Raw genomic sequence first — 25198 nt, 5'->3', positions numbered from 1 at the left:
GGTCATTGAGGCTCGTGCCAGGCAGATGAAAGATAATATCCGTTACGATAACGGTCGTTTCCGGAATTTGCCTGGTAGAGTATCGAACAACGCTCATTTTTCAGTTAACGATCGCTTGATCATGAATCATACCCATCAGGAAGATCATAATCATGCTCATTCACAAACTATTTTTAATCCGTCGGGTAGCCGTTCGAATCTTTCTATTTCGAATGTATCTACCCACGGTAAATCCTTTGCCGATATCGTAGCAGGAAATTCGAACTCCTCCCCTGTTCGATCCATGGGTACCCATTCTACTTGTTTCAAATCAAATGGAAAAAACCCTACCGCCATAGGTAATTCCGCTTCTTCGTCTATCGGAAATTCCAATGGGAAATCACATGACATGTCTGCCTCTGATTTTAATTTTCTAACTGAACAATTGAATCTAATGATTGATGCAATGTTCAAAGCCACCACTATGACTGAAGCAGTCCAAGTAGGTGTAAAATTTACAAATCAAATTGTTATTGGATTACGTTTTTCTAATGGATCCAAATAATAATTTAAATATTTTAAATTGGAATGCTCGTTCTCTGAATGGTAAAGAGGACGAGCTGTTTAATTTTCTTACGGTTAATAACGTGCATATAGCAATTATTACCGAAACGTATTTAAAGCCTGGATCTAAACTCAAAAGAGATCCTAACTTTTTTGTTTATCGTAATGATCGACTTGATGGGGCATGTGGGGGAGTTGCAATCATCATTCATAGGCGTATAAAACATCAACTGTTTTCATCATTTGAAACTAAAGTTTTTGAAACTTTAGGTGTTTCTGTTGAAACACAGTTTGGTAAATATACTTTCATAGCTGCCTATTTGCCTTTTCAATGCTCTGGGCAGCAAGTTAATTTGCTCCAAACTGACTTGCGTAAATTGACTTGCAATAAGTCAAAAATTTTTGTCATTGGTGACTTTAATGCCAAACATCGGTCATGGAATAATTCTCAAAGTAATTCCAACGGCAGAATTTTATTTGATGAGTGCTCTTCAGGATATTTCTCAATTCAATACCCTGATAGCCCCACATGTTTTTCCTCTTCTAGAAATCCATCTACGATTGATTTGGTCTTAACCGACTCTAGTCATCTTTGTAGCCAACTGATTACTCATGCTGATTTTGATTCTGATCATGTCCCTGTTAGATTTCAAATATCCCAAGAAGCGATTCTCAATCCTATCAGCTCCACTTTCAATTATCTACGAGCCGACTGGAATATATATAAAACGTATGTTGACTCCAATCTTGATGTTAACATTTCTTTAGAAACTAAACTTGATATTGACAATGCTCTTGAAACTTTAACAAATTCCATTGTTGAAGCCCGGAGCATTGCAATTCCAAAATGTGAAGTAAAATTTGAATCCGTGATTATAGACGATGATCTTAAACTCTTGATCCGTCTTAAAAACGTGAGGAGAAGGCAATTTCAACGCACTCGCGATCCTGTTATGAAAATTATATGGCAGGATTTGCAGAAAGAAATCAAGAAACGTTTTGCTCAATCAAGAAACAAAAATTTTGAAAATAAAATTTCTCAATTGGACCCTGGCTCTAAGCCCTTTTGGAAATTATCGAAAATCTTGAAAAAACCTCAGAAGCCAATACCGGCATTGAAAGAGGAAAACAAATTATTACTAACTAATTGCGAAAAAGCTCAAAAACTTGCTATGCAGTTTGAAAGTGCGCACAATTTTAATTTAGGACTTACTAGTCCAATTGAAAATGAAGTTACTCAGGAGTTCGAAAATATTCTCAATCAAGAGAACGTTTTCGAAAATGCCTGGGAGACTGATTTGGAAGAAGTGAGAACTATTATTAAAAAATTCAAAAACATGAAAGCTCCTGGCGATGATGGAATTTTCTACATCCTCATCAAGAAACTTCCAGAAAGTAGCTTATCATTTTTAGTTGATATATTTAACAAATGTTTTCAATTAGCATATTTTCCTGACAAATGGAAAAATGCTAAGGTTGTTCCAATTTTTAAACCAGACAAAAATCCTGTAGAAGCTTCTAGCTATCGTCCAATCAGTTTGCTTTCCTCCATCAGTAAACTTTTTGAAAAGGTTATTTTGAACAGAATGATGGCCCACATCAACGAAAATTCAATTTTTGCCAATGAACAGTTCGGATTCCGCCATGGACATTCGACCACTCATCAACTTTTACGTGTAACAAATTTGATCCGTTCCAACAAATCTGAAGGCTATTCTACTGGTCTTGCTCTTCTAGACATAGAAAAAGCATTCGACAGTGTTTGGCATGAAGGTTTGATTGTAAAATTAAAAAACTTTAATTTTCCAACATACATTGTTAGAATAATTCAAAGTTATCTGTCAAATCGTACACTTCAGGTTAATTATCAGAACTCCAGATCTGAAAGACTTCCTGTAAGAGCTGGTGTTCCTCAAGGCAGCATTTTGGGACCAATATTATACAATATTTTCACATCTGACTTACCTGAGCTACCTCAGGGATGTCAAAAATATTTGTTTGCGGATGACACAGGCCTCTCCGCCAAAGGACGAAGCCTGCGTGTTATCTGTAGTCGATTGCAAAAAAGTTTGGATATTTATTCTTCGTACTTGCAAAAATGGAAGATTTCTCCTAATGCTTCCAAAACTCAACTAATAATATTCCCACATAAACCAAAAGCTCTTTATTTGAAACCTTCAAGTAGACATGTTGTCACGATGAGAGGGGTTCCAATAAATTGGTCAGATGAAGTTAAGTATCTAGGGCTCATGCTAGATAAGAATTTAACTTTCAAAAATCACATTGAGGGCATTCCAGCCAAATGTAATAAATATGTAAAATGTCTCTATCCCCTTATTAATAGAAAATCAAAACTTTGTCTTAAGAACAAGCTGTTGATATTCAAACAAATTTTCAGGCCAGCCATGTTGTATGCTGTACCAATATGGACTAGCTGTTGTAATACCAGGAAGAAAGCTCTGCAGAGAATTCAAAATAAAATTTTGAAAATGATTCTGAGGCTTCCTCCCTGGTACAGTACCAATGAGTTACATAGAATATCCAATGTTGAAACATTGGAACAAATGTCAAATACAATCATTAATAATTTCAGGCAAAAATCGTTACAATCTTCTATTGCCACGATTAATGCGTTATATGTTTAGGTTAAGTTAGGTTAAGTATATTAAAAACGTTTTTTTTTCTCTTATAAGCAGGTGAAATCAACTCATCTGTAAAAAAATTGAACTGCTACGCCAAATGAAATGTAATATGTTGTTAACAAAATGTTAATTAAATCTTAAATTTGTTTTACCAAATTAGGATGATAGTGTTGTCAAATAACACAGAACACCTAGATATAAGAAATGAATGTAATGTTTGGAATGATACTAATAAAGAAGTTTAAAAAAAAAAAAAAACAGTTGTTTCACAACTTGGATACCGATGGTGAGCCGAAGCGCCAAGCAGCGCATGAGACGGGTCTCCCCGGGAGCACATCACCTAGCGCGCGGTTGCAGAATTATCGTGAAACTCCGGCAAGCGTAGCACACTGCACACCAAATTTTTATTGCTGGAAGCCAGCTAAATTTTGCTGATATTTTGTGCTGTAAATCCAGCAATGCAAAGCATTGCTGAACTTACAGCAATGTATTTTGACAGCTCGATTGCTGGCTTTCAGCAATTCCTTTATCGCGAAAATTGGCTATTGCTGATTAATCAGCATTTTTTATGCCTGAATATTTCTCTTCCATTTAGACTGTTTTCCAAATAAATACTTAAAATAAATCACCAGGTAGACTTTCTAACATTTCATACAAGACTTTATTTTCGTCTTTTATCCATATTCTGCAGAAATTATATTGAATCCATATTGTAAACAATGTCGCAGGAGTTCTGCTAGATGCAGGATGCAACTATTATCTAAAAGCAAAGGCACTACCATTATGTCTGATTTTCCAATTAATGTTATTTATATTGCTTACCTGACGCCAAGAACTTCCAAGTTTAGGATAATCAATGAGGTTTCATGTGAAATGAAACAATTTTATGAATGCGGATGCTGCAGGAAAAAATATCCATCAAAATTACAAGTGCTTGACATATGCTTTGCTGATTGTTTCAGTAATTCTATCACTTACTGAACGGTCCAGCAAACAATATCGATGTTGCTGAATTTACAGTAAAATTTTGTTTGCTGAAGCTGCATCAGCAATTCATTTTGCTGGAAGGTGAAACGAAAATTTGGTGTGTGCGATTCCGATGAGCTGAGATACGATTTGGTTGGAGACTCGTTAGTACATTTATGTACTCCTGAGAGATATGTAACTCTAGTTTCAAATGAATTACAGTAATATCTCCCTTACTCGATATTGAAGGGACCATCGAGTTAAGGAGGTATCGAGTTACAGAACACAAAAGCAGTGCAACTGCGTTCCAAGGGACCATCGAGTTAGCCATGAAAAACAACTTTTACTATGGTTCGCAAACTCGATATCGAGATACGGAATATCGAGTAAGGGAGAGTTAACTGTAATTAAAAAGCTCCAATGGTTTTTCATTGTTAAAAGCAGCATAGATCTTTCATTTGATTTACTTTTATATTTAATGATTCTGCACAAAAATATGAAGTTATAATAAACTTTAGGTGTTTCCAACTGAAAATAAACATTCGAATAGATATTACGTTTTAGAATAAAAAAAATTGAAGTAAGCAATATAGTTGGGATTCGAAAGTCGAGCCAAATTTTAAGGTAGGTGCCTTTCTTTAACCAGTTGTTTTATAACTTTTCAATTCAATCTTTCCGATGTTATTTAGATTTGTAGATAATAGTGGTTTACGGAACAAGTAGCAGAATGATGGTTTTATAGCACAAGTCGTATTTTTTTTTTTTTCGGCAAGCCTCGTAGGATAATTATGACGAGTGCTGTAAAAATCGAGTTCTACAACGAGTTACGTACAACATTTTTTGCAATTTCGTAGAAGACCACTTGAGGGCATCAGATATTATATCGGAATGCAATCACCATTATATTACAATTTCTGAAAAATTGTTGTGTAATGATTCATTACGCAACTCAAAACAGTTGCGTAATGAGAGAGCATTGCGTAATGAACCAATACAGCACTGGTTTCAGTTGCGTAATGACTATTCCCGCACTGCATACTTCAGTACAGGAAAGTAGGCCATGACAGATTGGCGTGATGAAAACTAGAGATGGTCGGGTCTCGGGTTTTCAAACCCGGAACCCGACCCGAACCCGAACCCGACGGGTTCGGGTTTGAAAATTTTAATTTTTCCGGGTTCGGGTTCGGGTCGGGTTTGAAGGATAAAAAATAATCGGGTACGGATCGGTTTCGGGCTTGAAAAAAGTCGAGGTCGGTCGGGTTTGGGTCGGGTTTGGGTCGGGTTTGGTGAGAATTATTTACAAAGTAAAAACCTGGAATCTTCCCTATGCATCAGAAACGATGAATTTATAATCTTATCGAACTCGGGTTCCATTCGGATTTTTCTCAGAAAATATTTCGGGTTTCGGGTCGGGTTCGGGTTTGAACAGCGAAAATTTTTCGGGTTCGGGTCGGGTCCGGGTTTGCTTTTCAATTTTTGTCTCGGGTTTGAAGGAATAAAATAAGTCGGGTACGGGTCGGGTTCTGGTTTGAAAAATATGAAACCCGACCATCTCTAATGAAAACCAGCCTATTACGATGAGAAACTGCAAAAATTACTTTACAACATTAGTTTTCATCGAATTGTATCAGATAACACTGTGTTTAATTTAGTCGGTTCGGTTTGCTTTTTGAATTATGTTCAAATCATTGATTGATATCGCTAATAAATATTTTCTACAAAGTTGTTTGTCATGCAAAAGCCCATGTTTTCGCTGAACAAATCATCACGTTATCTTTTGAAATAACAAAGTTATCCACAAATCAGTCTTTTTTAAAGTGTTTTCTATTTCCATACACCTGCTTCCGGCGCAAAATAACGCATCACAATTTATCAAAGTACCATATCTTCTTGAATAAGACATAAGTTTTTTCCGAGCTATCAAACGAATACGCCTTCTGAAACCTAAATCTACTACTTTCTTTCTCTAAAAGTAGAGAAATTATTTCTCTACTTTTAGAGATAGAAATTACGATGCCCAGCAATAGCACGTGTTTTAAAATATTGATTGATTGATTGACTCTTTATTATGGGGAAATTCAGCCCGAGGATGGTTCAGCCCCGGGCTTTAAAATATATTACAACTTTGTAGAAGACATGAAAAATGTTAAATATCTCGTAAATGATTTATAAAGTTTTCAATGAAATGTATAAACAATTGTGTCGTTTGGAAAAAAAATGTTATAAATTTTTATCGAAAGTTTTACATTTGTTATGTCTTCTCGAAAGTTGTTAGATATCTTAAAACGCTTTTTTTGCTTAACATCGTAACTCTCTTTATCTCCTAGTAAAAAGTTATCGATCGATTTCATCGGTTTCATAAGGTTCATTTTCTGCATAGTAAAAACGCAATGAAAAGACTCTTATAGAGTATAGACATAAGTTTTAACCACTTGCTGAAAGGGAAGACATGGTACTTTCATAATTTGTAAGGGTTGTCGGTGCAGGAAGCAGGTATTGGAGCCTAAACTACCACTTGAAAGAAGATAAATGTATGAATAACTCTGGTATTTCGAATGATATCTTGATGGTGTTCAACGAAAACACGGGGTTTTGCTTGACAAACCACTTTGTAGAAAACACAAAAAAAAATAAAAATATGGAAACAAAATATGATAAAAACATGATTTTCAGGAGGTCATTCACATACAACGGCATTTGTTTTAAAAAGTTTGTCTATCTAAGTTACTGAAAAATAGTTTTTCTATCTGACTGCCAGGAGGATTGATCACAAAACTTTTTGCACAAAAGATAAGCTTTAACATACCAAAAAACTTCTCCGAACAAACTGAATCGCTAGAATCAACGGTTTTGACGCTATTCATGCGCACCAAATCGACAAAATAAATCACAATGACTATGGGCCATGGACGCTATCTGGCGGGACAAAATTGATAACTCTGTAACTTTGTAAGAATTTCCGGCATTAGGTGCCTTGAGCAAAGCTTTTTGTTACAACGAGGGACATCCATTGACATAAATTATTAGTTCAAAAATATTTTACTGTGACGTTCAAGTTGACTTTGAAAGCTTGGGAAATGTTGCTTATTTTGATAAAAATTAACAACTCTTTCTTAGACGTCCACAACTGGATTCGAGTTATTTTGAAAATAAAATAATATTGACGTTAAAATAGTTTTATCAAACATTTTTCAAATGTTTATATAAAAGCATATGAAATCATTTTTTTTAAATTTCTTTATTAGTATCATTCCAAACATTACATTCATTTTTTATCTAGGTGTTCTGTGTTATTAGACAACACTATCATCCTAATTTGGTAAAACAAATTTAAAATTTTAATAATATTTTGTTAACAACATATTACATTTCATTCACCGTAGCAGTTCAGATTTTTTACAGGTGAGTTGATTTCACCTGCTTATAAGAGAAAAAAAAACGCTTTGAATTTGCTTAACCTAAATTAACCTAAACATATAACGCATTAATCGTGGCTATAGAAGATTGTAACGATTTTTGCCTGACATTTTTAATTATTTTATTTGACATTTGTTCCAATGTTTCAACATTGGATATTCTATGTAACTCATTGGTAATGTACCAGGGAGGAAACTATTCAGATGTGAGTAAATTGTAGTAACCTACGACCGGCTCATTATAGCCATACCTATCCTAGCAACGATTGTTTAGTTGTACAAACAAGCAAATAAATTTTTTTTCGTTCTTCAGACTACAGCCTAACCACACGTATTTTATTAACACTCTCTCAAGAGAAACTTCAGAGTCGTTTCCAAAATTTTATTTTGAATTATCTGTAGAGCTTTCTTCCTGGTATTACAACAGCTAGTCCATATTGATACAGCATATAACATGGCTGGCCTGAAAATTTTTTGAATATCAAAAGCTTGTTCTTAAGATAAAGTTTTGATTTTCTATTAATAATGGGATAGAGACATTTTACATATTTATTACATTTGGCTTGAATGCCCTCAATGTGATTTTTCAAAGTTAAATTCTTATCTAGCATGAGCTCTAAATACTTAACTTCATCTGACCAATTTAACCCCTCTCATCGTGACAACATGTCTACTTGAAAGTTTCAAATAAAGAGCTTTTGGTTTATGTGGGAATATTATTAGTTGAGTTTTGGAAGCATCAGGAGAAATCTTCCATTTTTGCAAGTATGAAGAAAAAATATCCAAACTTTTTTGCAATCGACTACAGATGACACGCAGGCTTCGTCCTTTGGCGGAGAGGCCTGTGTCATCCGCAAACAAAGATTTTTGACATCCCTGAGGTAACTCAGGCAAGTCAGATGTGAAAATGTTGTATAATATTAGTCCCGAAATGCTGCCTTGGGGAACACCAGCTCTTACAGGAAGTCTTTCAGATCTAAAGTTCTAATTAATAATTAGATAATTAATCTGAAGTCTACGATTTCACAGATAACTTTGAATTATTTTAACTATGTAGAGTCAATCGATCATGAAAAAAAATATTTTTATAATCATTAATGCATTTATATGACTGTCCAATGTTCAAATACGGCCCAGTAAAAGGATTGAAACTAGAAAAGAGAAAAAAAAAGTTGGTTGATTGAAACTAAAAATTAATGCTAATAACCCCTTTATGAGATCTAACCCGGGCCCCCCGAAGCCCAAATCCGGCACTGGTAGTAGGTTGGATCCTCAGTCGGGGACTAGGCCGAGTAGTTCGAGCGTCATATAGTATCGGGGATGGGTAGTCGAGGCACCTGCGAACCGGAAGCCTTCCTCCGCCGAAATCGCAGGACTGACCTAGGCACTATACTGACCACCATCGAGTCGGAGTAGGCTAGATCCTCCGCCGGAGACTATTCTGAGCAGTCCGTAGCGAGTCACCTGCTTGAGTCGTCGGATCGCCATTGAACCGGAATCCATCTTCCAACCGGAATTGCTGAGCCGACTTCGTCACTCTACGCGGCCAATAACAGAATAAGAACAACGCGTAACGTTGCCGGTTTCGGGAGATATTCCTTCGTCGGGGAACTCTCCATCGGACTAGGCTAGCTTCACCGCCGGGAACTACGCCAAGTACCTAGTATCGATCACGACGAATCGTCGGCTTTGGGTTGCCGGAGCGCTTGCGTACCGGCAGTCACTCCTCAATCAGAATCGCAAGACCAACCTCGCCATCCAACCGGTCCCCTCGAAGAGCATGACGAGCAGCGCAGCTTTGTCCAGAGAACCAACAAGCACAGGAGCATCTATCATTAAAAGTCTGACATGGCCCAGGCGTATGGCCGGACCCATAAATGACGGAGCAGAGACAAATCGCAGCCAGAGCAAATAGAGGTGACGAAATGGCGTGGAGGCATCAACAAGTCAAAAAAAACAACGAAGCTGCAGAAAGAAAAAGCAGTATAAATTGAGGCGCAAAACAGCATGGTACAGTCACCCCACAGTTGTGGATCAACTAATGGTCATTTTTCAGAACAAAACATGATTAAAAAATATGGTGACGCTGTACAAACCAAAATTACCTTCCTGGCACTGCAGGATATAGTTGTTTTTGAGAATGCACCACATAATACCCGTTTATTTACGAAAAAGTGTCGATTTCAATAGAAATTGCAAACGATGTCCACCCAACAGATGTGGAACAGTGGGAGATGAGGATTCTTATTATGGATCACTACTATAACAGCAATTTATCTGTGAGGAAAACGAATGGTATGTTGGTGAAGGCATACGCGAAGGCATCTTTGATTCATAACTGTGGTATGGGTTTCAATGTCCCACAGTTATGAATCAACGCTTCTGGGAATATGGTTGACATTTTATTTCCTACGGATGAAAAAATTATACTTGAGATATTAGAATTGATTGCGATGCTATACAGATTTATGGTTCACGTAGGTAAAATGTGTTCTGTGAAATTGACAACAATAAGACAACATAAGTGCATCTCAGAACTGATTGACCATCGGCAACGATGGGCAAACTGTGGAGCCCCCGACGTTAGATTAGGTTAGAAAATCGATCATGGAGTTGAAGAACAGTAAGGCTGCTGAAAAAGACGAGCTCCCGGCTGAACTTTTCAAGTACGGTAGTGAGCAGCTGTACAAAAATTGCACCGTACGCTATTAAGAAAATGGGAGGAATAAGAAGCTGTCAGGAAGGTTTCATTTGCCCTCTGTATGAGAAGGGACACAGACTGGATTGCGCCGATAAACGAGGAATAACGCTCCTCAATTCAGTCAATTCCTTACGGTACAGTAAAGAGAAATGAGTCATGGCAGATAATTATAAAACACAGTTTTCCGACGAAACTGATTGAATTGATTTGTGGATCGAAATCAAGTGTGCGGGTTGAGAATGAGATTTCGACGACTTCCTTCGCGTAACCTTAGATGGGTTGAAACAAGTGAATGAAACTATCGCGGGAATGAGACGAAAATGGGCATTTTGCAAGCAACCCGCCTTTATCTGCAAGAAACAGATTTCATGAACTGATATAATTGTTGATCATAGTGTGCTGACAATATGTCAAAATTGATCCGATCATTTGCACTGATCCAACTTTGTCGGCTCTGAACATATCGCGATAATTATCACAAGGTAAATAACAAAAATTGTTGACCCTGACGAGATTTGAACCCATGCCTTTGGACAAAAACATTTTTATAGCGCGAGCACCATACCCACACGACCACATTAACTGTACGAAATGAGAGAGAAATTTGGTAGGTACATAAAGGCGGAACATGCGGAAGCGAAGGACTCTCAAAACAACGAAAAAATAGTAGAAAAGGAGGAAGCCAACTCATCGTTGCTGGTGATAATATATATTCGCTGCTGCAGATTTCAAAAGAACACACTCTCGTAGTGCCAGACGGGTTTGATATTATCGCACGTTTCTTTTCTCTGAAAAATTGGCATGAGCGATAGGCATCGTGACCGATAATAGAATTCCCTGATTGAAAAAAGGAGATGTGGTATCCAGCCTTTTGTTCATAGTTGCCCTCGAAGGACCTATTAGGATAGCAAGCGAGCAAAAAAGCGGTACCATCGTCACCTAGTCGCATTAGCTACTAGGTTTTGCGGACAATTTCGATATTATCTGAACTGGTTGTCAATCCTGAGAAGAAGCATACGTGCCTTTTACAAAGGAGACAGCGAGGATTGAACTTACCGTCAATGTTAGCAAAACAGGTATCGCCGGTAGACAGTGTATTTCCAATCGTGACGTTGATAATGAAGTGGTGCTGGGTGATGTAAAATTTGAAGTAGCGGAAGAATTTGTGTATTTTGGTACTTCAGTGACATGTGATAATAATGTTACCCACAAGGTGGAAAGGCGTGTTGCAGCTGCAACTAGGGCTTTTTACGGTCTCCGTAATCAGCTAAAGTCCTGTAGCCTGCAGACGAAGACAAAATTCGCGCTATATAAGACGCTAATCCCTCCGATTGCTTTATACGGCCATGAATCCTGAACGTCAAAAGAGGAGTTTTTGAGCATAAAGTGCTGCGAACAATACTCGGTGGTAAACAAGATATTGGCTTCTGGCGGCGTCGCATGAATCAAGTATTTAAAGAAGTGGATATTTTCAAGTTCATAAAACACGACAGACAGTATTGAGCTGGTCGCGTGGTACGAATGTCGGCTTCGTGGCTACGCAAACGTTGGATTTTTACAGTTGAGGAGGACTTAAAGGTTCTTAACGTTCAGTTGAGATGAATTATTCATTTGGCGTAGATTCAACGCAGTGGATTGTAGCCCATTAAGGATCAAGCATAATTTGACTTTAATTATAAAGTAAAAGTAAAAGTAAAACATAATGAGACACAAAGGATTCAAATGAAGTTTCAATTTATAATGCGATGATGTGAAACTTTTGTCTTTTTTGTATTGCCGGAAATAATGAAATTCATTCAACTATACGGAACTGAAACTTTTTGTTCAGCTGGAGTGATTTGAGTGTCTCCTAATATGCAATCATTTCTAATTATATGGAAGATGTATGATGATTTGCTTGTAAATTTTGCCATGGGTCACTTATCGTATCGTGTTAGTAGTTTCTGAGCAGAATTCTTTTGAAAAGAGTGCGATCTATTGGCAAACGAATCGAATATGAGTGAGTTATGAACGTTTGATGTCAATGTTATTTTTTGTTGAAATGTGTGCAGGTAACGAAGTTATCAAATGATAATTATAATGAACAAAAATTGATAAACTTGTGATTTATCGCAACATGGCATCTAACAAATTAAGTTTATTAGATACAGAAGATCGCACTTTTATTTCCGCTATAAATTTTCATTTTACTAGTAAGAAATGTAGAAAGGCATATTTTTCCTTTAGGTAAAAGATTGTAACGAAAAACGTGTCAAGAAATGTTTTTCAGCTGATAACATGAAGATTAGTTCAGCAAATTGGCTATTTATAATGAAGGTATCCGAAGATAGGCGAGTGGTTGAAGTGTTTTCTTACTCTGAGTTTTCATTCAACAATAGAAACTTATTCTGACCAAAGCGTGGAACGTAAAAAAAATATGTTGATTTCTAGAAACTCTCTGATGTATAATTCTAAGAATTGATAGTTCAGTACTAAGATATTATTTATGTGAAAAAAAGGAAAAAAGGAACAAAAATAACACAACACCATTTGGAGTTTAAATCTTTGGACTTCAAATAGGATTGTTTTATGGCTACATAACGAATGATAAACACAAATTTCCATGGATTTCGGGCAGCATTATAACATGGACAACATTTGATATTTTTGTCAAATGAATAGGTAAATCATAGGAAAACCAAACCACAAATTATGAAACTAAAACCTGCCATGAAGTTGGTCCGCCGAGAACCTGACTCACCTGTACCTGGAACTGATTGAAAAAGTATGCGAAATGGAAGAAAAGCGAGTGCTAATTATTACAAGCGCCTATAAACTACGTATTGCAGGACTAAGAGCAATCATAATAAATCAAACAACCGCAACTTACCGGAATCGTGTCAGCATTTGGGGTGCTAAAACGTCCAATTGGGAACAGTCCGTATTCTCTCTCCGAGGTAGCTGAAGGGATGGGTTTTCTGGCTAAGATAGTATAATTCCCGGTAGCATCACCGTTCTCGTCGATATGTATCAGGTAACTGTAGCGATAAAGGAAAACACCATCAATTAACTATGTCAGTCGAGAAAAACCCGAGTCTGGTGTGCCATATCTCACCCCATTGCGCTCAAGTAAGCTCGACCCTTGATGGCCTCGATAATTGCGGTTCCATTTTTCGGACTCTCGCCGGCTAGCAGGACTCGAAGCAGCGCATTAGCATACAAATGGACCGCGTCGTAGAGATAAGCTGCCTCCGCGCGAATCTGTCAACGAAAGCAAAAGATCGCGAGGTGGATAAGAAGAGGATATATTTCATCGCGCCGCTACCGGATGGCTAAACCCAATCAATCAATCATAATTTCGGCGAAAATCGGGGGATTTTCGCTGAGATAACACCTTCATTCTGAAGTCTTATGGGTGAGTATGGAAGGATCAAATGGATAATGTATCATTTGAAGCAAAACACGAACTTGTAAGCTGGATTAAATTATTTCACGATTGTTGGATGTGATTGACATACTTTAATTAAACTGATTTTTTTAGGTTTAATTAAACAGCTGTACATCATTTACAACATTTCATCAATTTGCGTAACTTTTTCACTCAAATTAAATAACTTAATTTTCCCAGAGTAATCGAGGTGACCAGACCACCTTGTGGCAAAAGTGTTATCCGTTGAAATTGATAATCCAGAGCTGCTGTCGTTGATGAACTTTCAAGTATCGTAAAACGGGGTAACTTTGATAGTTTTTTCGAAGAAAACTTGAAAATGTATGCAAAGAATCATAATTCATATTTTTAAAACAAGTCCTAGCTATCGAATGCAATTGATAGATTGCCAAAAAATTCATTTTGAATAGATTTATAATTTTTCATATAATCGAAAGCCGGTTTTCTGCTTAGGGGTTACTTTGATAATGGAGCATAAATCGCACAAAATTTGTTGAATTACGTAACATTTATAGGGCATTGCATACCTCTAGGCTTTTAACGTTGTATGGAAATTTCTGACTTCAATTACAAAAATGGTTCCAGTTTGTAAAAATGCTTTTCGCTAAGAGATTTGAGACCATATTCAAGTTAGTCAAAAAAAGTGACCAACTATTCAAAACTACATCAAATAGTGATTGTAGAACAGATTAAAAAAAAACATTGTAACTAAAATAATTTGGAGAAAATTCATCCATTAATACACATAAGTTATACATGAGTACTTCAGGATTATTCCTAACGGTGTTTTCAAAAAAAAAAAAACAATTGTAGTTTAAAAATATTAGTAAAATTTGACAACTACCGAAAAGCTTAACAATGGACAAATTGATGTGAAGTTTTGCGAACAAGCTATACGTCTTCTCAGTGAGAATCGAACTCACGACTCCCTGATCTCTAGTTAGGGCGCGTTACCCCTACGCCATGAGAGAACTCATGAACGCAGAAGTTAACCTGAATTCGATATCAGCTCAATAATCACGTGGTCCTTTTTCGCAAAGTGCACCTCTTTCGGAAGAATTAGATGCCCATCCAAACACAACGCTTTCTATTTATATCCAATGCCTAGCCCGAGAGCGCATTATTTTTTAGGTAATGAAATAGCACACAACACTAGCCAGCAACTGCGCTGGCTGATTATTAAAAACAAGTATTTATCGAGCAACGGACTCATGTTCCGTAACCGATCGTTTGAGAACGTCGCGGCCCATTGGAAGCCCACACAATAGAAACCTCAGCGAAACCACTAAAAGTTTCGTGTGAATTTTGAAATTATTATTCTTTTTTAATACCAGAAAGATTAAACAAATTTTTAGGTGGATTAATTTAAAATTTCTATGGTCAATTTGACAAATTTGAGCTGAGAATGGAAAAAAAAATAAAGGAAAACAACATTAACGAATACTAACACTTTATTTATTATTTTAGAAACAAAAACGAATACAAATCAAATATTTCGAGCAACCATTTAAACGAGGCTTAAAAATAGATCAGACGCAACATATTTTTCGCTTCTTCCTGACCATATTTTCATTCTATCTTATTCAACACACAAATCAAAGGAATTTTTAAGAACTTGATGCTGTTAAAAATTCAATGTATTTTCATTCATCAGCTTTTCTCCCAACAACGGTTTCCATGTTAGGTTTACGATGCTGCTTAAAAAACATCATTAACTGACGCTCACTGCCACACCACAACATAACCACATCATTTCAACGCACAGATTGAAAGCTGTTGATTAGAGCTGTTGGAATCTACTGAAATGAGCATCGAACGAACGCCATCAGGATGCTCCACACCCTGACACCAAAACGGACGGATGGTTCAGAATGGAAATATTTTTCCAGGCAGCTATCGCTTCACGTCAACAGCCATCGTAAGTAAACGTCTCCTGTACAGTGGGAAGTCGTTGACTTATCATAAATACGGCTGGGGAGATACGCATTTGAATTATATCCCTTGATGTCTTTCAAATATAAATGTGCAGGACTCGTTCTAGATCAGAAAATATTGGATGGAACATCTCTGCAGTTCATAGATTTGAGAAACAGACAACTGAAACACCCCTACATGCAGCCATAAAACAGCTATAGCTTGAACGGTAGGGCGTTCCAACAAGCAGTTACGAATTGCATTACCATCATGAGGACGACAACGTTTGATATAGCTAAGTCCGTCCGCATGGAGTATAGATCCGCATTAGGGTGGTTCAAAAACAGGGTTAATATTTTCTTTTTCACAATAAATATCTATAAGAAAAAATACAGTTCTGTTGCATTTTAGTCGGTTTGTTGAGGATTTTTTTTTCGCACTTGGTGCGAAGCTAGAAACTTTTACCAACCCCGGCTATCCGGGATGCTAATGGGGTTTAGGCTCTGTGGTTCTCACTCAACCGTTTATTACGGCTGCACGTATCAAGTGTGGTACAGAGAAAAACAACTGGAAAACGATTCGGTACCACGCTACCTTTATTTGGCTTGGGCTACAAGTCCCATGTCCCCCGGGAACTACGTCATGGTAGTACTTCAGGGAGCTGAGGGTTGATGCCTCTACGCCATTTTGACTCCTCTGGTTCTATTAGCTCTGGCTAAGATCGTCACTTTCATTTTGGAGCCGGCCTCACGCCTGGGCTATGTGAGACCTTTTTATGATAGATGCTACTGTGCTTGTTGGTTCTCTGGACTTACTGCGCTGCTCGTCTTGCTCTTCGGGCGGACCGGGGTTGAGAGGTGACTTCCGGTTGGCAAGTGCCCCGACGACCCAAAGCCGGTGGTTCGTCGTTATGGATACTACTCGGCGTAGTTCCCGACGGTGAAGCTAGCCTACTCCAATGGAGAGTTCCCCGATGGAGGAATATCTCCCGAAACCGGCAACGTTACACGTTGATCTTATTCTGTTGTTGGCCGGTAGAGTGACGAAGTCGGCCCAGCGATTCCGGTTGGAGGATGGCTTCCGGTTCACTGGCGCTCCGATGACTCAAGCCGGTGACTCACTACGGACTACTCAGAATAGTCTCCAACAGTGAATGTATCATACTCCGTCGAGTATTTCCCCGACGGCGGAAGATCTCCCGAACCTGCTATTAGGGCGGATGCCGAGGTCGGTCCTGCGATTCCGGTGGAGGAAGACCTCCCGTTCACAGGCGCCCCGATGACCATTTGCTGGTGCAACTACGAGATCTACTCAGCTAGTCCCCGGCCGAGGATCTAGCCTGCTCCGGAGAAGTCAGTCCTGCGATTCCGGTGAAGGAAGACTTTCGGTTCGCAGGTGCCCGACTACTCATCCCCGATACTACGTGACGCTCGAACTACTCGGCCTAGTCCCGACGGAGGATCTAGCCTACTCCGATCGCGGCCCGACGCCCTCTGGTCTTCTCGCCATTTATGTTGCAACGACGACATTTTATTTATTTATTTAGAGTAACGGTCGTATTTTGGACCCCCTAAGGAAGTGATTTTAGTTTTGTGTCCCCATTAATTATTTGCACAGCGTAACCAAGTCAAAGAACATGTCAAAATGTAGAGAAAAACTTCATCTACGAGATAAAAATGCCCAAACGATCATGTAGGATCTAAAAAACATCGAAAATAATTGAATTGTGAAGCACTGTTTTTCATTATTTTGGACACACCAATACATTTTGGACCGTCAAAGTATATATTTTGGACCCCCGGCATTTTTTTATCGTTTGGCGTCAAAGTCCATGACACTGGATGTATAATATGCTTGCCTATAGTCTAATCAATCGATCGACAACGGAAAACCGAACAAATTCTACGCTTTCTGTTCAGAAATTGGAAAAAAGTTTTCGTTTACATTTGAGAAATTTCTGACGGCTTCAATTTCTGTGTGTAACGGGTTGGATGCACCGATTAAATAAAATTAATTTCAGATAAAATAAACACATTTTCTTTGTACAAGCGGTTGATGCAAGGGCGGAATAGTCCTATCTTCCCAAATGGCATGCAAATTGAGTTGGTCTTTAGATTTAAACTGGGAAATTTGCAGGAAAATGGCCAAGGGGGTCCAAAATAAATAGGGGTCCAAAATATATTGGTTACCCTATTCTTCGTGTTTATCGGACTTCATTGTCTACATAAACTTATTACGACTAACATACTAATAAAAGGACGAAATCTATTACACGCCACATTACATCACATGTAAAAACAAAAAAAAAACAACTATAAACGTCAAATTAATCTAGATCGGTTGATTCTATTGGCGAAATGGCTGGACGATTCGTCAAACTCGAACAGATCTTCCACTGTGCTGAACGTTCTAACACAAGCTGCAATCGGTTCGTTGTACCCAAAAAGGGTCCTGTGATATCTGTTTTCAAGCAGAGTTGTATTCCGCAGCATCCTACTCGGAATCCGAAAGTTCACCATTGAGCGCAGTTCGGGGGAATCTAATTCACCATTGATTAACTTTGCAATTAACAAGGCTTGCTGAATTTTCCGTCGACGTTGCAAAGTATCTATTCCAAGTAATTGACACCTCTCCGGGTACGGTGGTAGATTGACTGGGTCTCGCCATGGTAGATTTCGTAGCGCCATGCGGACAAAACGTTTTTGCACCCGTTCAATCCTCAAACACCATGATACCTGATGCGGACAGCATACAACTGAGGCATTTTCAAGAATCGGACGGACGAGCGAACAATATAATGCCTTAAGGCAATGCGGATCATCGAAATCTTTCGCTATTTTAAAGATGAATCCCAAACGTTGTGTGTCTTTGGAGATAACCATCGATCGTCGGCTGTCAAACGCAAGTTTTGTAACCAACTGGACACCTGAATCAAGAACTTCGGTTACTCTTGTCAGGACGGCTCCATCAATGTTATAGTCATACATAATAGGACGTTGGGTACGATGAAACGAGATTACATAACATTTTACAACACTGATGACGAGCTTGTTCTTGTTACACCATTCAACAAACAGTTGTAGACGATTTTGCAGGCGCAAGCAATCATCAACGGATCGTGCCTCGATAAACAGTTTGAAATCGTCCGCATATACTAACTTGCAACCTTCATCAAAATGCAACGTAACGTCATTGAAAAACAGCGTTAATAGTAGTGGTCCCAAGTTACTCCCTTGTGGAACACCTGACTTATTCGAAAATGGCGACGACACTCTATTGTTTAGTTTCACTCGCAGATCTCTTCCAATAAGATAAGAGCTTAACCAGGATACTAGTTGCGACGAAAAACCGAGGCGAGATAAGTTACAGAGCAGAACTGCATGGTCAATTTTGTCAAATGCAGCTTTGAGATCCGTGTAAATAACATCCATTTGTGCTTTTGCTTCCATGGACGCTATGCATTTCGAAGTGAAGTTCAGTAAGTTCGTCGTCACAGATCTTCCTGGCATAAACCCATGCTGGTCAAAAGAGATATAGTTCTTTACTCGATCCAACATAGCTCCGCTAACGATAATCTCAAAAAGCTTCGAAGAAGCTGATAGACTGGTTATACCCCGATAGTTCGCAACGTTTCGCCGCTCACCACTCTTGAAGATGGGACACATTAACGATCGCTTCCATATCTCTGGAAATTTACGTTATCGCTTTGTTCACCACGTGCCATGTACTTATGTAATGACACATATTCTGCACGATGTTGTCGGGGTTTAAATCTCCGTCGCGTCTTCCGAGCATTTCGTTCCGATCTTCCGCGTATCTTGAATCATAAACTACATGTTGCGGTGTCTCCTCGATGTTTGGACAGTCCGGGCAGTGTAAGGACTCTGCGTGCCCGAATCTAGGGAGATACTTTCTGAAGCATCCATGACTCGATAGGGACTGTGTCTGGTAGAAGTTCACCTCTCTATGCTTATGCATCCATGTCGACAGGTTTGGGATGAGCCGGTGGGTCCATCTTCTTTTATCCGCACAGTCCCACTCGTGCGACCACCTCACCTTAGGTCTGACTCTGGCGATCTTCCGTACTTTTTTGACGTCTCTTCGTTGGTAGCACTCACTAGCGACTCACACTGCCATCAGCCGAAACGCTCTTTTCAGCTTTTCGCGGTTCTGCTTTGTTTGTGCCTTGCCCCAAACAGGAACTCTACACCTCAGTATCGATGACGAGGTCAATGGGATGACGAGACGTTAGCTATTAGACGCCTCGTACTGCTGCTTGTATCGCATAAGCTTGGCATGATTCTCCCTATTGTGTTCATTGCCTTCTAGGACTTTACACATGCGTAATCAACGTGGCTGTTGAAATTCAGTCGATCGTCGATCATTACACCCAGGTGCTTTAACACGGGCTTTGGTGCAATCACATACCTCTCGATGTTGACCTCCAACTTCTGAACCGCCTTGCACAGTTGCTGGCCAGCAGTACCTGTGTTTTGTAGTGAGCTATCTGCAGTTTGACTCCGCTCATCCAGCCCTCGATTGTGTCAATTGGTTCCATCACACATTGCTTCCCCTTCTTGGGTAGCCGCAGTGTCAAGACTCCGTCGTATATCGCGCTCCAAAGAGTTGGACCGAGAATGAAACCTTGAGAGACGCCCGCTGTCACTTGCATTGACTTCTGCCCTTCATTTGTTTCGTACACCAGAATTCTGCTCTAGAACTAGCTCTTCAGGATCTTGCACACATAGTTGGAAACCTGCATTCTGTGCTGCGGCGATGGCTTCCCAGCTGGCGCTGTTGAATGCGCTTTTCACATCTATCATGACCACGGCGCAGTATCGATCACCTCTCCGTTTCTGCTTCGACGCCTTTCCAGCACACTCGAGTACTTCTCAAATTGCGTCTACCGTCGATGAGCCTTTGCGGAATCCAAATTGCATTTGCAACAATCCGCGCTCTCTCTATCTGTACAATTCGTCAGCCTGTTAAGGATAAATCTTTCTAGTTTTCCGCTCGTATCCAGCAGGCAAATGGGCCTAAACGAGTCTGGATCTCCCAGTGGCTTTGGCAGCAGTACCAGTTTCTGGATCTTCCATGTTCCTGGACAGTTACTTTCGTCAAGGCACTTCTGCAACACCTTCCTGAACATGTCCTGATATGCCGGGATGGTAGCTTTCAGCGCTTCGTTCGGTATTTTCATCGTTTCGCCACTTCTACAAGCTCTTCGTTAGACACTTGCCGTTGCTTAGCGATTGCTTCTGCTTCTACACCGTACGGCGTTAGATCTGCTTCGGGAAGAGACCCTCCACGATCAACTTCAGCTTGTCTGGGCACATCTTAGCTGGTGTCGAAGGCACATTGATCTTTGCCATAACGACTCGATACACATAACCTCACGGATTAGTGTCTGCAGCTCGGCACAGTTCCTTGTAGTAATAAGATTTACGAAGCTTAAGTGCAGTCCTAGCTTCTAGAAAAGCCGTCTTTCACTCCCTTCTGTCCAATTCCGTTCCTGCTCTCTGAGCTCGCCGGCAACGCCAGCAGCGGGAAGCGTGTCATTTTATTCCGAAATGTGCTAACGGAGCATCTAGCTTCGCTAAAGGCATTGAAGTCTCCTGCAATGAGTATCGGCTACCGTCCGATCAACTATCCACCTTTAGAGGTGCATACATACAACTACCGTCAAACGGGGTGACTTGCAACAATTTTCAACTTCAATCAACCAAAACCATGATCTAAACGTCATATAAAAATTTAAATTCCTCGTAGAACTTAGAACTTTAAATGGCTGGCCTGCCCACAGAATGGAATGTCAGAAGATTGAATCGAATTATTTTGTCATATCAAAAGTCATCAAAAAGGTGGAATTTTTTTAATGTCCTTGTCGACTTGCTACACTCAATGCTAATTTAGTTTTTGCCAACAAAATGTTGATATTTTTTTTAGTCACACTTGTTAAGTATTGTTATTCATGTATTTGAAGCATTCGAAGCAGTACAAGACCATTCTGAATACCTTTTTTGTATGGGAAAAAAGGCGTTAAATCATCAAGGTCCAATATCTTGACTGAACAATATTTTTGACGAGTATTTGTAGTTGATTGATGAATTATTACTCTTTTAATTATAAAGAAGACATAACAAAAAGTTTTTAACTTTTATAAAACACTTAATTGCTTAGAAATAAAGTGTTGCAAGTCACCCCGTATAGGTACATTTATATAAAAAAATTTATTAAAAAGTTACTGCTACAATTTCGTAAAATAATAATAGTCATATTATCACTTATTAGTTATAGAAACACCATATAAATTATTACTTTCGTAAATTAAATGTAACTCATGTTTTCAGGTCACGATTTTGAACCTCCATCAAGTATCAGTTTTCAAGACATTTAAAAGAATTATGTTTAATGTATAAACATATTTATAATAACATCTTTAATCGTGGCCGTTACTTGAATTGTAAGTCACACGTATTGAAGCACCGATTTAAAACAAATTTTCTTTTGAAATTTGGGTTTTATAGTGAAATTTAGTTGTAAATTACAATGTGTTGCAAGTCACCCCGCCGTTACAAGTCACCCCGTTTGACGGTACATACATCAACAACGTTGATTCTGGCGATGACTAAGCCTTCACCTGAATTGTCCACCAGTTCTTGGATAGGGAATCTGCCCATAACATGTATCGCAGCCATTCCCGTTCTATCCGCCACCCAGTTGCAGTTATCAGATGGAACTTGATACGACTCTGCAATAATCGTCAAGTCACACATATTTTCTGTCGTTGACTGCCATAACAGCTGCTGTGCGGTGTCATAAAAGTTCAGATTGATCTGGGTTATCTCCATTAATAATGGGCTTTTATCGCCCTCTTGTAGGCAAGGCATTTGAAGCCAGCCGTTCGATGGTCGTTTTCATCTTGTGAAGAGCATAGCATGCACTTCGGCCTCTGCGTGCAATATGTCACAAGATGACCCGTTTCCGCACAATTCCAGCACATTTTGGATCAGTCCGGCCCGTTGCCCGATGTCCAAAGCTTGAGCACTTGAAGCATTTTTATTTTTTTTTTTTGCTTGCTTGTTCTATCGACACTTTGCTTACCTCCAATATCTTGTTTGCAGCGGTCACCGGCAGACGAATCATCGCTGTATGTGTGCCTTCGAACACCTTCCTCAATTGGATCACCATTTGTGCGTCACCTAAGCTACTCTGTGTAATTTCGTCCAGATTCTTGCAGACAGTATAATCTCCGGGCATAAAGCCTTCACTACTGCCAGCGATTGAGCCATGCGCTCCTGAATAGCCGAACTGTCAATCGTAGGATTCTCCTTCAACTCAAAGAACATATCACCTTTTTGGGTACGTCTGGCTTTGACCATGTTTTCGCCCAGATCCCTTAACATCGGGTCTTCTCTGACGCTTTTGAGAATCTTTACGTACGTCGTAGCATCGTTAGCCTTGACGTCCCTCTTCGGCGGCATCTGCCTTTTCTCTACTCATTCTCTCGTGGAATGGCGTTCGTACTGCGCATCTCTCTTGAGGCAGTGTCCCTAGTATCCTGTCGTGTCTGCTTCTTGGATCCACCTGGTCTCCCATCTACCGGCGAGGTTCTGCTGCTCTTTGGAGCCATAGAAACTGGTGTGTTTTCCATTTCCACTGACATCTCTTTCGTCCGATTATCCAATGTAACAGCGAGAGCAGCTTCAGCCGTCCCCAATGAGTACTCCGCTGTTTCGGATCTCACCACTGCCGAATCGTACTCTATCGCCGCTGATGAGGGCGCGTTCCAGATCCGTACGGTCATGAGCTTTATCTCCTTGTGAACGTTGGTCTTATTGTTCACGTAATTGCGGAGATCCTCCGCAAGGCACTTCGCCACTACTACCTTCGGTTTTTGTGAAACTACAGTCAATCCACTGCACCCTGGATTTTGAGGTACTGCGTCTTCTGTCGTTGCTGCTACAGCTGTTACTGTACTTACTCCTGTTGCTACTGTTGCAACTGCTGCTGTCATTGTTGGAGGTGACCTCAGTAAACCACTTCTTTTGAACGGATTCGCCACATTGACTGCGTTGCTGTTGTTATCTTAATTTTCCTATTTACTTTTTTACTGAATGTTCTGGGTAAAGTTCATGATCTACTAGTGAATCTTAGTTCTGACTGCTTCAAACAAACAGAACAGAATATTTCATATACTTATTTATAGGTCGTGGCAGAGTAAGGAAAATTCAAAATTGTCACAATAATTTAGTAACCAAAGGAACATTCATAAGGCCTTGTATTTCAAACCTTGCTAAAAGTGACAAGTCACGGTTTTCCCAATTTTCCAAAAATGATCTTGAGACAATAAAAAAACATTCAATTCAATTCAATCTTTTATTTATTTAGTTCTCTAGTTTGAAAAAGTAGGGGGCCCAGATAGCCGTAGCGGTAAACGCGCAGCTATTCAGCAAGACCAAGCTGAGGGTCGTGGGTTCGAATCCCACCGGTCGAGGATCTTTTCGGGTTGGAAATTTTCTCGACTTCCCAGGGCATAGAGTATCTTCGTACCTGCCACACGATATACACATGCAAAAATGGTCATTGGCATAGTAAGCTCTCAGTTAATAACTGTGGAAGTGCTCATAAGAACACTAAGCTGAGAAGCAGGCTCTGTCCCAGTAGGGACGTAACGCCAGAAAGAAGAAGAAGTAGTTTGAAAAAGTAAGGAAAAGGGGTATTCTTTGAAGGATATAAATATCGGGATCTTTCTATTAGAATCCTTTCCTGAGATCAAGTTAGAAATGACAACTTTAAGAAAACCGAATATTTTATCACTACTCAAAAGTGATAAAATAACATGGCATCCAATAAAGAAGGCAACGGGATTGTAGTAATCTATTGTAGTAACAGATCAAATAATGGTCACAATGCTTTATGTTCCGATTTGTCTTATATCATTTATAACACATTTGCATTACATTTTACCGTATAATAATAGAGTTGTTGAGAAGTGTTTTTTAGTATGACAAAGCTCTCGTTTTCTGTTAGAAGCGCCATTTGCATTCATAAGCTCCCACAGGTGACAAAATTCAAATGTTATAGCATAAAAGATGATCGTTTGTTTAGATTCAGTATGAGCGCATCTTTGAATAACATTGTTTTGATTGTTGATTCTGAGTACTGTATATTAGCAGTTCTAGTGATCCACAATATTAATCAATTCGGCGCTGAGTCATTAGGCCGAAATACCATAAAGTGTAGTATGTTAGGTCGAACTTGTTATTAGGCCAAAATGAGAGAAAAAAATATGGTCCCTGTTGATTTTTGAAAATTTTGGCCTAATGACCCATTCGGCCTAACGTACTTCGGCCTAATGAACTGATATCGATAAATTCGAATCGATGTGAAAGTTGCACAGACTGAACAATCACGAACATTAGGTTACGGACAGCACGAAACACCCAGTAACCCAGTGATGAATTTTTCGTTTGATGAAAAGTTTCCACCGACTGTAGCGGGAATTGAACCCACGCTTCATGGCAGTCACTATGCGCCTAAACGACTGACACCGCTAACCACACGGCCACGAAGCCCACAAAGTTAA

The 25198-nt window shown here is 39.2% G+C and overlaps 1 protein-coding gene across 4 annotated transcripts in view; it reads right to left on the bottom strand.

The window, feature by feature from the left end:
- Positions 1–25198, bottom strand: part of LOC5570582 (guanylate cyclase 32E) — a 169667-nt gene that overhangs the window by 19352 nt on the left and 125117 nt on the right. For 3 of the 4 annotated variants that reach the window (XM_021849030.1, XM_021849033.1, XM_021849031.1), the window contains 3 exons: positions 13363–13508; positions 13138–13285; positions 13009–13020 (listed from right to left, as the gene is read on the bottom strand). In XM_021849030.1, coding sequence (XP_021704722.1) covers positions 13009–13020; positions 13138–13285; positions 13363–13508 — 306 coding nt within the window. The remainder of the gene's footprint in view (positions 1–13008; positions 13021–13137; positions 13286–13362; positions 13509–25198) is intronic. The other variant, XM_021849032.1, reaches the window with a different exon arrangement.

This window comes from Aedes aegypti, chromosome 3 (assembly GCF_002204515.2).
Source record: "Aedes aegypti strain LVP_AGWG chromosome 3, AaegL5.0 Primary Assembly, whole genome shotgun sequence".
Classification (NCBI taxonomy): domain Eukaryota; kingdom Metazoa; phylum Arthropoda; class Insecta; order Diptera; family Culicidae; genus Aedes; species Aedes aegypti.
This window is presented reverse-complemented; position numbering and strand designations above follow the sequence as displayed.